At 45.4% G+C, this 14166-nt stretch overlaps 1 protein-coding gene across 1 annotated transcript in view; it reads left to right on the plus strand.

The window, feature by feature from the left end:
• The window catches only part of TMPRSS3 (transmembrane protease, serine 3), a 16301-nt gene extending 13886 nt beyond the window's left edge, over positions 1 to 2415 (plus strand). Inside the window, exons 12-13 of the mRNA XM_009998001.1 lie at positions 992 to 1144; positions 2395 to 2415. Of these exons, the coding sequence (XP_009996303.1) occupies positions 992 to 1144; positions 2395 to 2415 (174 nt within the window). The remainder of the gene's footprint in view (positions 1 to 991; positions 1145 to 2394) is intronic.
• The last annotated feature ends 11751 nt before the right edge of the window (positions 2416 to 14166 follow it).

Below are 14166 nucleotides of genomic sequence, written 5' to 3' on the forward strand. Positions count from 1 at the left end.
TTTGAGTAGCTGAGAAGATTGTCAATGGCTCTGGGGGGTTCATGGCAAAAATCCGTCAGAGCATCCTTCACACCACAGTGTGGTGATGATTCAAAATAATTGTCAGAGTCATGACAGTGCCAGCCTTGTGCCAGGGTCATCCACATACACCCTAATGTGGACTCACCTAGTTAGTCTTGGATGAAGAGCAAGGGCTGGGGAGGAACTTCAGGTTTCTAGAGTAGCTCAGCCCCAATTACACGTTACAAGACAAAGCAAAGGCATTAGGTGCACAGATCTTCATTTGAGCACCTGATTGCACCATCCCCCCAGTAAGGTACCTGGCACAAGCATGTCACTGTGCCTGGGAGGGTAGTATGCTCAGTATATGGCTCCAAGTGACAAAATGAGCCCTCCTTGCCAACTTTTTTTGGTGTTCCTGTGCTGGCTTGGGTGCTCATAGGGCAGGAAAGTGCCCCAGGAAAATAAATTGAGAGTTTGCAGTACTTAAGTGTGAGTTTGTGAAGCTGAATTTGCTTAGCACACTGCCATGGAAGGGCAGAAAAGCAGAGTGTGAGACTGCAGGCAGGAGCAGTCTACAAAGAAGGTGGGGTACAAGCTTGCTGTTGCAATGCTGGGTTCTGCTCAGCTCAGTAGCCATGAGCCTTTGGAAAGAAACAGCTGAGAGACCATGGCTTGGAGACTGCAGATTAGTGATGTGCTGCCTGCAGGACAGGTGCAGCCTTCAGCACCTAAATGTTGTATAACAGCAGGCTTCAGTGTTTATTCTGTTGTACCGTGTTGCTTACTGGGGAAAGCAAAATACAATCTAACACGTGTCTTTAAGAAGTCTCCAACTTTTGCTGTAACAGATGCTTTTCCCAGGACCTAGAACAGAGCAGAAAGAGAAGGTTTTGAATGACTGGACTCCCTCTCTCCTTACCCCCCCAAATAGACATTTCCCTCTTTTTTTCTGGGGCACTGACAATTGTTTTAATCTTTTGTCCTCCAGGGAGATAGTGGAGGCCCTTTAGCATGTGAAGACATGAGTATCTGGAAATTGGTGGGGACTACCAGCTTTGGCATGGGCTGTGCAGAAAAGAACAAGCCGGGCGTCTACAGCCGAACCACCTCCTTCCTGGACTGGATACACGAGCAGATGGAGGTCTGGTTTTGCCCCGTCCCTCTCTTTCTGGTTGTCACTTTGCTCCTCCTGTGCCACATGAGATTTAGCTCCTATTTCTTACAGCTGAGTTGTGTCACACAGACGTGTGCAACCTGAGAACGCTTTCGGGGATGGGGGCAGGTCCGTGCGCAGAGCAGGCGGAGAAGGGTATGGGCAGCATAGTGAGATCTGGGGAGCACTGGGGCAGGGGGAGAGAAGGGAGACAAGCATGGGGGTGACTGGGAAGGGGTCCTGGAGGTGTGAAAGGCCTGAATAAGGAGATGGGAGGCAAGGGAAAGGAGGCTAGGGGACTTTACCTGAAGCCAGGAGGCTGCTACAAAATGCCTGGGGGGTGGAAGCACAGCAGGGACAAATAGTTTGGTGAGAGGAAGGCAATAATGTTAGATGGAAGGAGAGAAGAGAAAAGGCAAGGAAGTGGGGGAATGATGCATCCACTCACACCTATCCCAGGGGTGGTCCACTGTGTGTAGGCCAGGTCCTCTGCTGTGATCACCCCTCCAGTGCTGCCAGAGGTCAGGTAAAGTCCCCTAAGACATCTCAAGTGGCCATAGATAGTTCCAGGCAAATGAACCATGCTCCACTGCCATGGTATGAGCCTAGAGCTCCTACCAGCTCACAGGTAGACACTTATGCACAAGCTTTTTCCTTTTCTTAGCTTCTTGGCAAAGCTGTCCTAAGCACCAACGTGTACATCCCATCCTGCTCTAGCCTGGTCCTCACGGGTAGTGGTGCCAGTGCTGCTATCCCAGCACCCAGTTTTCTAGAACAAATGAATGAATGAATGAATGAATGAATGAATGAGGGAGGGAGGGAAGGAAGGAAGGAAGGAAGGAAGGAAGGAAGGAAGGAAGGAAGGAAGGAAGGAAGGAAGGAAGGAAGGAAGGTTCATATCCCAGCACCCAGTTTTCTAGAACAAATGAATGAATGAATGAATGAATGAATGAATGAGGGAGGGAGGGAAGGAAGGAAGGAAGGAAGGAAGGAAGGAAGGAAGGAAGGAAGGAAGGAAGGAAGGAAGGAAGGTTCACAGCACATGCAGTGAGAATTGGACTACACCTCTTTTGTCGAGTGGCATGTTTTTCTAAGGAGCTTCAGCTGGCAGAACTGGCTCCAGCAGCCCCATGGCTCCTTTTGTGATCCTAGTGCAACGGGGAGGGGGGGGAAAGTCAGAGTTCAATAGGCAGCAACATGAGCATTTGAATAAATGCATAAATGACTTTGATTCCCAGAGAGAAGAACTGCAGACCTGAGGAGAGCAGTGGTGCCCTGGGCTTCTGAAAACCCACATCAGACTTCAGCCCCACAGGAGGACCCACCACACTCTTCTGGACAACTGCTCTGAACTTTGTACCATCACAGACTACTTCTTACCATTTATTTTTGGTACCAGTAACAGTACTTAATGAAAACTGTTGTGCATTCAGCCTAATTTGGATGGAAGAGGTGGTTGGATGCTGGATTATGGGAATGTACATTTACTGTCAGCTACAAGTATCGCAAGTAGAAAAAGTGCTAAGACTGATAACCCAAGATACTATCACAATAGTTTTTTTTTGCAGGAAAATGCAGTCTAAAAGACTAGAGCAACTTCACATCAGGTTGCTAGCTATTATGTTAGTACTTCCCTTCTAAGAACCAGACTACAAAACCCTCTTTTTTCCTGAGACTATTCCTATATAAGGTTCACACTCTTTTGCACAGGCACTAGCAACTTTCTTTGAAGTCATAAAGCAAGCAGGCAGCAAGTAGTCAGCAATTTTGGGAGGCACTTGGCATGTATGTTCAACTCTTCTTAAGAAAAAACCTCTGGATTCAAATCTTCTGTTGTATGGCTCTGAACAAAGTCCCTAAAATTTAATTCTTCGGTGTTTCCTTGTGATAAATGGCTGCAAAATGAGCAACATACAAGTTGCAACTTTACTGAAAAATTCTGTGATTACTTAAGGGGAAGAGCAACTTCTGTACTGCCTTTCAATAGGCTAGAGAGCCAGAATCATTCCTCTGCCTATGATGTATGACACAGTGCAATAGCCATTGAATCCTCCCAAGCTCACATCATGTAGTACAGTTCACCAAGGTGCTCAGGCTCTGCCACCTTCCCTGTTTTCTCTTCTTTTCTCTACAGACAGGACAATATAGATATTTGTACTCTTTGTATCTCCTAGTGAACTCACTGGTGCAGGTGAACTTATGTCAGCCAGGCAAAGGACAAAGTACATTAAGTGCTGCTGTGGTTTCCTGTTCTACAATATGTTTTGTTACAGGACAGTTGGGTTGGAAAATGCCTGATCATTTTGCACTTGTTCTTTGTAAAAATCCTAGGCTGAAAATAATCAATTTTAGAATGGATTGTCTGGGACTAGATGGGATGAATTATGGGTGATATTGCCAGAGCTTTCCAATATCAGTCAAAATTGATCTTATCATCTGGTCGGGTGCTTGAGATGTGGTTTTGAATGCAGCCTGTACGCTTCTAGATCAGTGTCTGCATCACCACTGTCATCCACAGCTGCTGCAAGAAAGAGCTGGAGGTACTGGAACTGTATGTTCACTGCAACATGTCAGGTCAAAATCAAGAGAGAACAGCAAACCTGCATGAACTGCAGGTGTCCACATTGTTCTGTGGATACCAACTTTGATCTCAGAGGACACTGCATCAATACATTTCTGCCTGGCAAAAGAAACTGCAGTGCAATGGAAACGACATTTCCAGAAATGGCACATTGCTAAAAAGAAGAGGGAAGAATTATTGCAAAGCTTACAAAAAAGCTGGAATTAAATGGGAAATTTCAACTTGACAGAACCATGAGAGAATTAAAACAAAGTACCATGAAACCTTGTGTAAAGGTGGCATTTTCAGAAGAGTTTTAATGTTCACTGTTTGTTATGATAAAATTTTCCAAGCCCAAACATGGTTCATGTTTATTATCAGCAATCTGGAGATGAGGGCACTGCTCTCTGAGGTCCTACACTTGCTATTTCATTTTTCTGAAAACACCTCTGAAAATTCATTTTTAATTCCTTCCGTTTCCATAACAAGTCTGTACTATAAGCATTTCTTCTGATCTGACTCTGTATTAAAGAGAAACCCAACATAAAATGTAGAAAGCTAGTGAACTCTTCCCAACAAGAAGCCACACTGACTCCCAGGTCAGTGACAATCTTTTATGGGTAGAGCCGGGCTGGGCTCACTGAGCTTCAGACCTTCCTTTTCATTTCTATATCCCTTGCTGTGATGTCTTTGGTATAGACAGAATACAGAAGAGTCACTTTATAAAGCTGGATTTTTCTCCCCCAGCTTATGCCATCAACATGCATGCCAGAGGTTTGGGAATAAATATAATCACAACATCAGTATATTGCTTTGTGTTAACCCAGGTGAAGATACATGGGCCTTAGTCACATTTTCTGTGGGAAGGGTTTTAGATGAGCATTGTGTTTAATTCCAAGAAAGGTAAGGGGGATGAGCTGGTCTCTACTGGTGGTCAGTATTACAGATGGAATGAACTGGTGAAGAGTAAAGTGGCTTTTCAGAGAGGTTATATGACAGGCTATCATGCTTTCCTTTTCCTTGGATTTTCTTCTGCCATGTGGCAAATAATTAGCTATACCACATGTGCATGTCCAGAGGCATGCTAAACCATGTGGGACTGGAGGCAGCTCTAGCTAAGCTAATCCTGACTAGGAGTTTCATGGGAAACATCTTGGAAGTATTTAAGATCTTTGCACTAGAGGAGTGTCTATCTGCTACATTATTAAAGAGGCTAATGAAACACTTTCTAGCTCATGAACTCAGATCACTGGTTAGAATGGTTGCTTTAACATAGGATTACGTTACAGCCATAGTATCCCTTAGAAATACAACCTGCTTGTGTGCATAGTCTGTGGAGCAAACTTGCATCAACATGGAATAGACACTCAGAAAATTAATCCCATTTTCAACTTCACAAGAAATGTCCAGCATATGAGAAATAGAATTCCTTGCTATTCTTCACCTGTTCATATCATCATGATATTTAAGCTGAAAAAGTGAGACAAAGCTGTTTAGTTTGGACAAATAAGATATGACTTCTATTCATTATGCAGTTTTCCAAGAAAAAACTTCATGCACAAACACTTATTTGGTCAATATGAAATTCGTTGGGTTTTTTTGGTTTTGTTGTGGTTTGTTTTTGTTTGTTTGTTTGTTTGTTTTCACTTGAGATGTATAAATAAGAGAGCAATTTATGGAAAGGTATAGAGATAAGCCTAAAAACAAATGCCCAGGTCTGGTGTCTGAGAAACCCAAAGCGTTTTCTGAGAGGTGACATACTTTTAACATGCCAACACATTGGTTTTGGCTGGGATTGAGTTAGTTTTCTTCCTAACAGCAGGTATGGGCTCTGTTTTGGATTTGTGCTGGAACAGTGTTGATAACACAGGGATTTTCTCCTTCCTGCCGAGCAGGGCTTACACAGCATCAAGGCCTTTTTCTGCTCACCCCACCAGAGAGCAGGCTGGGGGAGCACAAGGAGCTGGGAGGAGACACAGCTGGGACAGCTGAGCAAAGGGTTATCCCATACTATATGACATCACACTCAGCATGTTAAGCTAGGGAAACAAAAAAGGAGGGGATGTTTGGAGTGACATTGTTTGTCTTCCCAAGTAACCATGACACATGGTAGAGCCTGGCTGTGGTGGAGATGGTTGAACACCTGCCTACCCATGGGAAGCAGTGAGTGAATTCTTTGTTTTGCTTTGCTTGTGTGTGTGGCTTTTGCTTTACCAGTCAAAATGTTCTTATCTCAGCCCAGGAGTTTTCTCTCTCTTGCCCTTCCAGCTCTCTCCCCCATCCTAACTGTGCACAAAGAGCTAGTGGCTCCACGGGGCTCAGCTGCCAGCCAGGATCAAACCACACTGGTCCTTTTTTGTCACCCATGGTGGGGCTCAAAGAGTTCAAGATAATGATAGGTTTGATTGGAATGTGCTAGATGGAATTTACAGATGTTATTGCTGTGTAGCCAGATGTTCTGGCAATTGCCAGGCTCCTGTGCTTGCTGTGGGGCTTGCTGGCCTCACTGCAAGTTGGAGTCCAGTGCTCGTTCGTGGCTGCTTCTTGCTCTGGCTGCTGCCTGCACTGCTGCTCTGCTTATCCCCTGGCTCTGCTGTGCCTGGGAACATCTTGATAACAGTGATGGCCACGTGCTGGGGCTGGCTGCAGGACAGGACATCACTGCTGTTCCTGTGCTGCTGGGCTGGGCAGGCTGGAAAGCCAGACTGAGCTCCAGTCAAACGGACTTGCTCTGGCTGCTGCCTGCACTGCTGCTGCTCTGCTTATCCCCTGGCTCTGCTGTGCCTGGGAACATCTTGATAACAGTGATGGCCACGTGCTGGGGCTGGCTGATGGACAGGACATCACTGCTGTTCCTGTGCTGCTGGGCTGGGCAGGCTGGAAAGCCAGACTGAGCTCCAGTCAAACGGACTGTGACCTGGGGATGAGTCCAGGTGGGAGCAGGACACCCCAAAGAGTCTGTGGCCATGGTTATGTCTGTGCCACAGCAGGTGCACCTCTGGGGGATTGTGGCCCACGGGTAAGTCCATGCTGGAGAAGGTACATCTTGAAGCACCTGTGGGTGTGGATAAGTCCATGCTCCAGCAGGTACACTCCTGGAGAGACTGTGGTTTGTTGATAGGGCTCCATTTGGAGCAGTTATACACCTTAGGGACTGCATTCTGTAGATGCAGTAGAAGGATCTACAGATGTAGATGTACATGTAGAAGCAATCATGCCCAGAGACAGGAAAGCCCCACAGCTCTTCTCAAGGAGGCTGGCTCAATGTCAATATTCATATAAGTCTGTAAATACAAATAAAATAACTGCATATTAACCTGTATATATACATGTATGTATATATAAAATAGATCTGGCTCATGCAATGTTTTTAAAGTCTTCAGCATCCAAACCAAACAGATGCAAATCATATATTCGAAGTGCTGCACTGTAAATCTTGCTGTTGTGGTGACAAACCAAGTTTGATCCCTAAAAGGTACTAGGCTCTCCAGTATCTCAGCAACTGTATTGGAGAGAGATTCCATTTTAAGATCTGCAGATCAAATTTATTTTCTTGAACAACTGGCCCTGTGAAGAGCTGTATCACACTTGTGGGCTGCAGGAGCTGCCTACAATCCTGAGATTGCATGAAGTGCAGCAAGAAATGAGCTTACTTCAGCTGTTTAACTTTAGGGAGGGTACAAGGAAGTGTTTCTTATCTAAACTGAAAAAGCACACTTGATCATTGCCTTTAATCTCTGTTTTTATGTATTTTACATGCACAGTGGCTTCTGAGCTTGTTTTATTGCTTTTGTCACATATTTTCTTTCTGCTCTAGTACAGGACAGTGGGTTGTGTCCCCAGAATCGACACCAGTTATAGAGGTAGGAATTGGAACAGTTTTCTTCAAAAGTTGGCAGGTGAGAGCTAAAAATGCTGGTTTGTAGATGGCTCAGAATGGTCAGACCACTTTTTCCTGATTAAAAGAGAACTGTCTTCATAACTGATCTGTTTTTCTGAAGAGCACCTTGGTAGCTGCCAGTCTGAGCAACAGGAATGTGCAACGTGTGATGGGCAAGAGGGGGAAAAAAGGATGAACCCTCATGTCCTAATGCTGGAGTGCCTTAATGCAAGGTAAGTGCAGGCACACACCTGGCAGCTGAGCAACGAGCCTCTCCTCACCTTGGGCACCCACGTTAGACTTCTGCTCTGAGGTTGCCAGCACACACCTACGTGTCCTCACAGCCGGGACTGGGTATGGCCACTTGGTCAAAACAAGCCTGGCAAAATACAGCATTAGAAGGTAAGGCTAAAGCAACTGCTTTCATTCCTTAGCAGAGGACTAAATAAATGGAAATTAGCTGCAGCAAGTGGGAAGTTACCCTATTTGCTCATTTTTCAAGGACCATTCCCTGCTGAGCCTGGTGCAGGGCAGGCTTGCAGAGCTCTGGTGGTGTCTGTGTGACTGCTTGTGGCTTTCCTGAGAAAGGATTGGCTTAATTCTTGCTGAATTAAAGTGGCTCCAAAGAGCAGTAGTGGGAATGAGGCTGCCTTCTCTGATGTGTGAACTTAAAATAAATATGATCCCTCTGAAATTTTCTAGTGAGGGAGGGAGGGTAGTCAGGGAGTAAAAGAAGGGAAGAGTAAAGAATAAGACTATCTTGAAACATCACAGGATAAAAACTTTTGCATTTGCACTTATCAATAAAATCACTGATAAATTATAATTCCTTTCTACAGCTTTCCCAGTTATTTTGATGTAGGTTTTGGATAAAGAATCAAAAGGAAGGGAGTTTTAGACCCCTTTTTATAACTAGTGTGACTGCCAAGTATCATTTATTTGGTCCCCCTCATCCTCAGCAGTGTTTTTGAACTCAGAAACTAATTTGACATGCTTATAATAATATTAAGCCCACAGCAGATGGCAGCATACTTCAAAATTTTGCCTACATCACCCAGTTAAAAAAACCCAAAACAGCACACACACAAAAACAAAATGCAAAAAACTACAGAACAGTTCATGCCTTAACTGCCAGAATTGGATAATATGAACACAGTTATGGTCCCCACCACACTTTTAGCTATTTGAGGAGAAATTAGTGGAGAGATGCAGCTTCCCCAGCAGAGAAGGGGACTGGGAGCATGGTCAGAGCATCTGCATGCTTGCCCAGGTCTCTGGTGGGTGCTGGAACCCACTCCCCAGATGGTGTGGCTGTGCTGTGTGCTAGTGCTGCTGGCTCCTCAGCTAATGGGTTGCCCTAGAAATCACAGCCTTGGGCTTTCTCAGGTTTTGATATATTTAAAAGTGATGTATTTGATGCATTTAAAATATTAAAGAATTACAGCAGAATAGCAGTAAAAGCTGGTTTTGATACAGGGAGTTCTGTTGAGTAGTATATTGACTACATGTGCAACTACCTGGCTAGACTCTTCCCACCTGAGACTGAAGCTATAGTTGGACAGTAAGAGTGATGAAAAATCTCTTTTTTTTCCCCTTACAGATGGTTTTCTATCACTCACCAATGGCAGAAAGAAAACAGCTTACTTAGAGATTTAGCAACCTTCCTTTTTACAATCATTTTTACTAGGACTAGAATGGTAGCACAACTCACAGGCCTCAGGGCAAAAAATATAACTTGCACATAAAAATATTTCTGTACATGTACCCAGTGCTAGAAACTTACAGCCATGTTCAGACAAGCATTATATGGTTTAATTTTAAGAAACTCTTCAAACTGGTAGAAGAATGGAAGCTAAGCTTCTCCAGAAGCAAATTACTTCATTGCACTGTGGCTGCAGTGAGAATAAAGGGAAAGATGATAATGTATTTAAGGTTTCCTTCACCTTCTCTGCCTGATTCTCCCTGTGGGAAGAGTAAGGCACAATCATGATGGCAGGATCTGTTTCCCTGCCCCTCCATGGCTCTGTGTCCCCACATCCACTCATACCATGATAATCCTTGCTTTTTATAGTGCCTCCTCTGCAATATTTGTAGATCCTCTCCACCTCTCAAGACCTCTTTCTTGCCTCACAATCCCTTTGTTTTCTCTAACCCTTATATCCCTAAATACCCTTCTTCCCTAGAGCTGCTGGATCCCTCCCATGTCCCCATCCCATGGCACTGGGCTGGGCAGGAGGCAGGACAACCACCAGCCAACCTGTCAGCCCAATGGCTGATCCGCTGGTGCCAAACCAAAGCCTGAAACCTCCTTGCTTTTCCTTCAGTGAGGACCATCATTCAGATCTCTTTCTTCCTCGCAGCTGCAGATTTGCTCCAAACTTGTCAAAGCTGGTGTGTTTCAACAGTTTCTCCTCCAGTTTCTCTCTCAAATTTATTTAAAATACCCAACAGGGCCCGGAGCCACTAGGGAACCTGGGAGCCAGGCAGGAGGGAAGCAGAGGTACTGCTTGATTGCAAAAAAATGGGCAAAACCCCACAGGTATCCCCAAAGCATGGGATAGCTGTAAGACTTAATTTATAGTATCATAAAATAGTGGAAACATTTAATAATTTTTACTGGAAAAGACCTTAAGATCATCAAGTCCAATTATTAACCTAGCACTGCTAATTCCACTGCTAAACCATGTCCCTAAGCATCACATCTACATGTCTTTTAAATCCCTCCAGGGATGAAGACTCCACTACTTCCCTGGGCAGCCTATTCCGGGGCCTGACAGCCCTTCCAGTGAAGAAATTTCTCCTCATATCCAGTCTAAACCTCTCTTGGCACAACTTGAGGCCATTTTGTCTTGTTCTGTTACTTGTTACCTGGTAGAAGAGACCTCTCCCCCTCCTCAATTCCTCACCCCTCCTAGGCAAAGCCTCTGCTCAGGCTTCCACTGTGCCCTTATGACAGCCCTGTCAGTCCTTGAGAATCCTTGACAAGCTGACAAGAACCCACCCCCCTGCTCCAGGGAAAGGAGGCACATGCAGCCCCCCATGGTGGCCTCAACGCTCAGCCACCATGCACCCTTCCTTCCAAGGGCAACCACAACCCCGCTGTCTGCCTCATTCTTTGGCCTCCAAGAATCAAGCCTTCAGGGTGTTTGTCATCTTGGAAGAAGTGGAAAAAAGAACAAAACCTAAAAAAATCAGTTAGGCTTGACAAGAAACATAAGCCAGCAAACCAAGAAAACAAAAAAGAAAGCCTTGGAAAAGCTAAAGAACTTTATGGTTGTGGTTAATTTTCATCATCCCTCCAGAATCTTGCCACTTCCCCCAGTTCACAGCCACCCTCAGCCCAGGAGCACCCCCAAAGGATGTTTGGTGAAGATTAGACTCCACAGAGAAAACCAAATGCAGGCCAGTGGCTCCAGAGGCAGAGGACATCTCACTGCCTTGGGTGGGTACAAGGACTCCTGTGGTGGAGCCTCTGCCTCCTTCATAGGAACTCAAAACCATTGCCCTCCATGCCAGCAGCAGGCAGAGCAAACTGGGAGCGTCCCAGTTTATATGTTGCTAAATGCAGGGTCTTCATCACTGGCAGCCCTGCCTGCTGTGCAATGCCAGGTGCAGTGCACTGGGATCCACTTTCCTGCCTTTTTTGAACAAGAGCATAGAATGATTTTAAACAAAGCTAGGAGCCATTTGTACTATGCAGGCAAAATTTCATGTTATTTACAAGTAGAGATGCTTCTTAATTTATACTACTTTTCTTTTTCTGTTCATCCACCTGTACACATAAAGCTGTGTTCCTGTTTATACATTTTTATTATTATTATTTTTTTATTTTTTTTTGCTTTTAGCAGCTGCTGTGCTGAACACTCCCTGGTTCCTAAAGGATTAGCTATGGAGACTCTGAAATGTTGCTCTAGATGATGAATTTATTTCCTTTCATGTCACAGTAGGGCAGTAAGCAGATGCTGACTGCTGACTCCTATGGGATGTGAAGATGCTTATCCCTGCCTGAGACATGGGTGAGCTGTGGCTGGGGAAGAACAAGAATTGCTGTTCCCAGCAGCCCTCTGAGCACTGTCAGGATACTTTTGGGAGGCACCAGGGATGTCACTGTGAGACCCATCCTTAAGCAGATCGGTGCCTCACGGGGGATTTGTCACTTGGTAGAATCACATAAACCACACATGCACACTTAAGTGTGAAGACCACGACAGAGCAGGGACAGACCTGAGCTGTCCCAGGCCAGTTCCCACCTGGAGCCAGGGAAAAACCCCCAGCCCACACCATGGGCTTATCCCCAGGAAGGGCTCCTGCAGCACTGCAAGGGCTGCCTGCACTTGGGGGCTGCCTGCACCCAGCTGTTGTTGTGGACAGCATCTGCTACTGCAACAAGCATGATGTTTTGAAAGCCTTCCTTTAGGCTCTGTTGAAGTCCCTTGGAAGTAAGAGAAATGACAGACACATGTGAGAACCTGACTTCTTCCAGGTTATTTTGCTGATGGGCTTTTTGCAATGTGACAGAGAGAAGTGCAGCTCCACTGACCCATAGTCCCCATCTTCCTCAGCGTTACTGACAACCTGTGTGTGCTATCCAGCAAGGTGGTAAGGGCTGGGACTGGAGGGGCAGCACAACTGCTCTCCCACCATTTATCTGAGACTTTGTATCTACCAGACACTGTTAAAAGAAAGGAGGGATAATAAAAAGCCCCTTTGCAAATCCATTTGTATATGGCTCTGTGCTTATATGCTTCACTGAGAAGAAACCCCATTTCTTGTGTTTTTTTTTTTCCCAGCACTTGTGGCCCTGGTTCATTTTGTCCCTGGACTGAGCATTATTTGAAGGTTCCCCATCAGAAGCATAATTTAAGAAGTAAATAAAAAATATCGCTGTACACACACATAAAAGCATTGATTTAGTGATTCACTATGTTGATGATTTAGCAACTGGCAAAACACACACCCAGTGATTAACGAGAGCCAGGCTAGCACTGGTCAGAGTGACTAGTTTGATGGTTGGACCTCCTTACCACACAGATCTGACACTGAACCAGGTATCTTTGCCAGCCTTTGCCCAGAGTCAACCTCTTGCCTCTTTATGGGACAACAAATGTGCCAACAACACATAAATCAAGAAAGACTAAAAAGCAAAGCATCCAATAAGCTCCTCTTCAGGCAAATGTAAATGGGAGTATTAGGAAACAACACATAATTTGGTACAGGATCATGAAAGACATGATAGACACAGAAAATAAAGGCACTTTCCATGTTGTTTCTGTCTGAAGAGGGGAGAAGAGAGCTCAGGATGCCAGTGATTTGTGTTTTTCCTTGCCATTGGAGCATAGTCACAGGCAGCTCTGCTTCTCCAGCAGCACTGCCTTTTGAGCAATTCAACACTATGAATCTGATCAGGCAGCTTTGTGTTTTCTTTCTTCGGTTGATGAAAAGAAGATTTAATTCTGGATTTAAGCCGTTTAAGCTATGCAGCTAATTTCAGACTGTGTATTGGTGCCCTTTACTTTGTTATGTATGTGACATCAGGAAAAATAAAGTACCATTGGGAACATCCCTAAAGGATTACTTGACAAAAGTTCTAATCAATTTTTGTTCTCCAAGTTAAATGAATTAAAAAAATAAGCCAATATTCAGAAGAAAATGATATTTTCTAAATGTTTAGTTAATCTAGTGTTAATAATATAAGTAATATTTACTTAAATAAGTTTCTACAGCACCATCCTATATAATCATTGCTGTTCAGAGCTCAGGAATATTCTTTATTGTGCTGGCTTAGTTCTGGTCTGGTTTCAGTAGCAGGAGAGGGGTCCCAGGGGTGACTCCAGTAAGGATCTACTAAAAAGCTTACCTTGCTCAGGTGGCCCAGGCCAGAACCATAAGAGATACAATAGATGTCATTAACACATAAAAGAACTGATAAAAGACTTAAACAGAGAACAAGGAGAGAGAGCTGAGCTGGAGAAGAGAGAGCAGTGTGAGGGTCAAGATTCTGAGGTCGGTGGGGAAGAAGGTGCCCAAGCAGGAGTTTCCCTGCAGCCCGTGGCGAGATGGCAGCTGTGCCCCTGCACTCATGGAGGAACGTGGTGGGACATTCCCTGAAGGTGCCAGGAGGGCTGAACTTGGTCAGGGGACTTGGATTCAGTGGCCAGAGGATTTTGCCAGTGGACTCTGATTGCTCAGCTGTGGAAGCCCCTGGGCCAGGGGAGGTGGCTGTTCCCGAAGCCCCCGTGACTCTGTGGGAAGCCCAGGCTGGAGCAGCTCCGGACCTGGTGGGAAGGACTCAGGAAGGAGAGGTTCCTGGAGGCCTCTCTGCCATGGGAGGGACCCTGTGGGGAAGCAGGGCAGGACTGTAAGGAATCCTTCTTGCTGAGGAGGAAGGAGCAGCAGGACCCACCAGCCTGTGAAGTGACTCCAAACCCCATCCCCTGTCCCCCTGTGCCGCTGGGGGGAAGGAGGGACAGAAACCGGGAACAGAGGGATTTGGGCCCGGGAAGAAGGGAGGGATGGGGTAACATCTGCAAGCCCTGCTCTTTGTGTGTCTGTGTGTGTTTGACTGGTGTG

The sequence above is a fragment of the Chaetura pelagica genome, unplaced genomic scaffold (assembly GCF_000747805.2).
Source record: "Chaetura pelagica isolate M959 unplaced genomic scaffold, ChaPel_1.0 scaffold360, whole genome shotgun sequence".
In the NCBI taxonomy this organism is placed as follows: Eukaryota; Metazoa; Chordata; class Aves; order Apodiformes; family Apodidae; genus Chaetura; species Chaetura pelagica.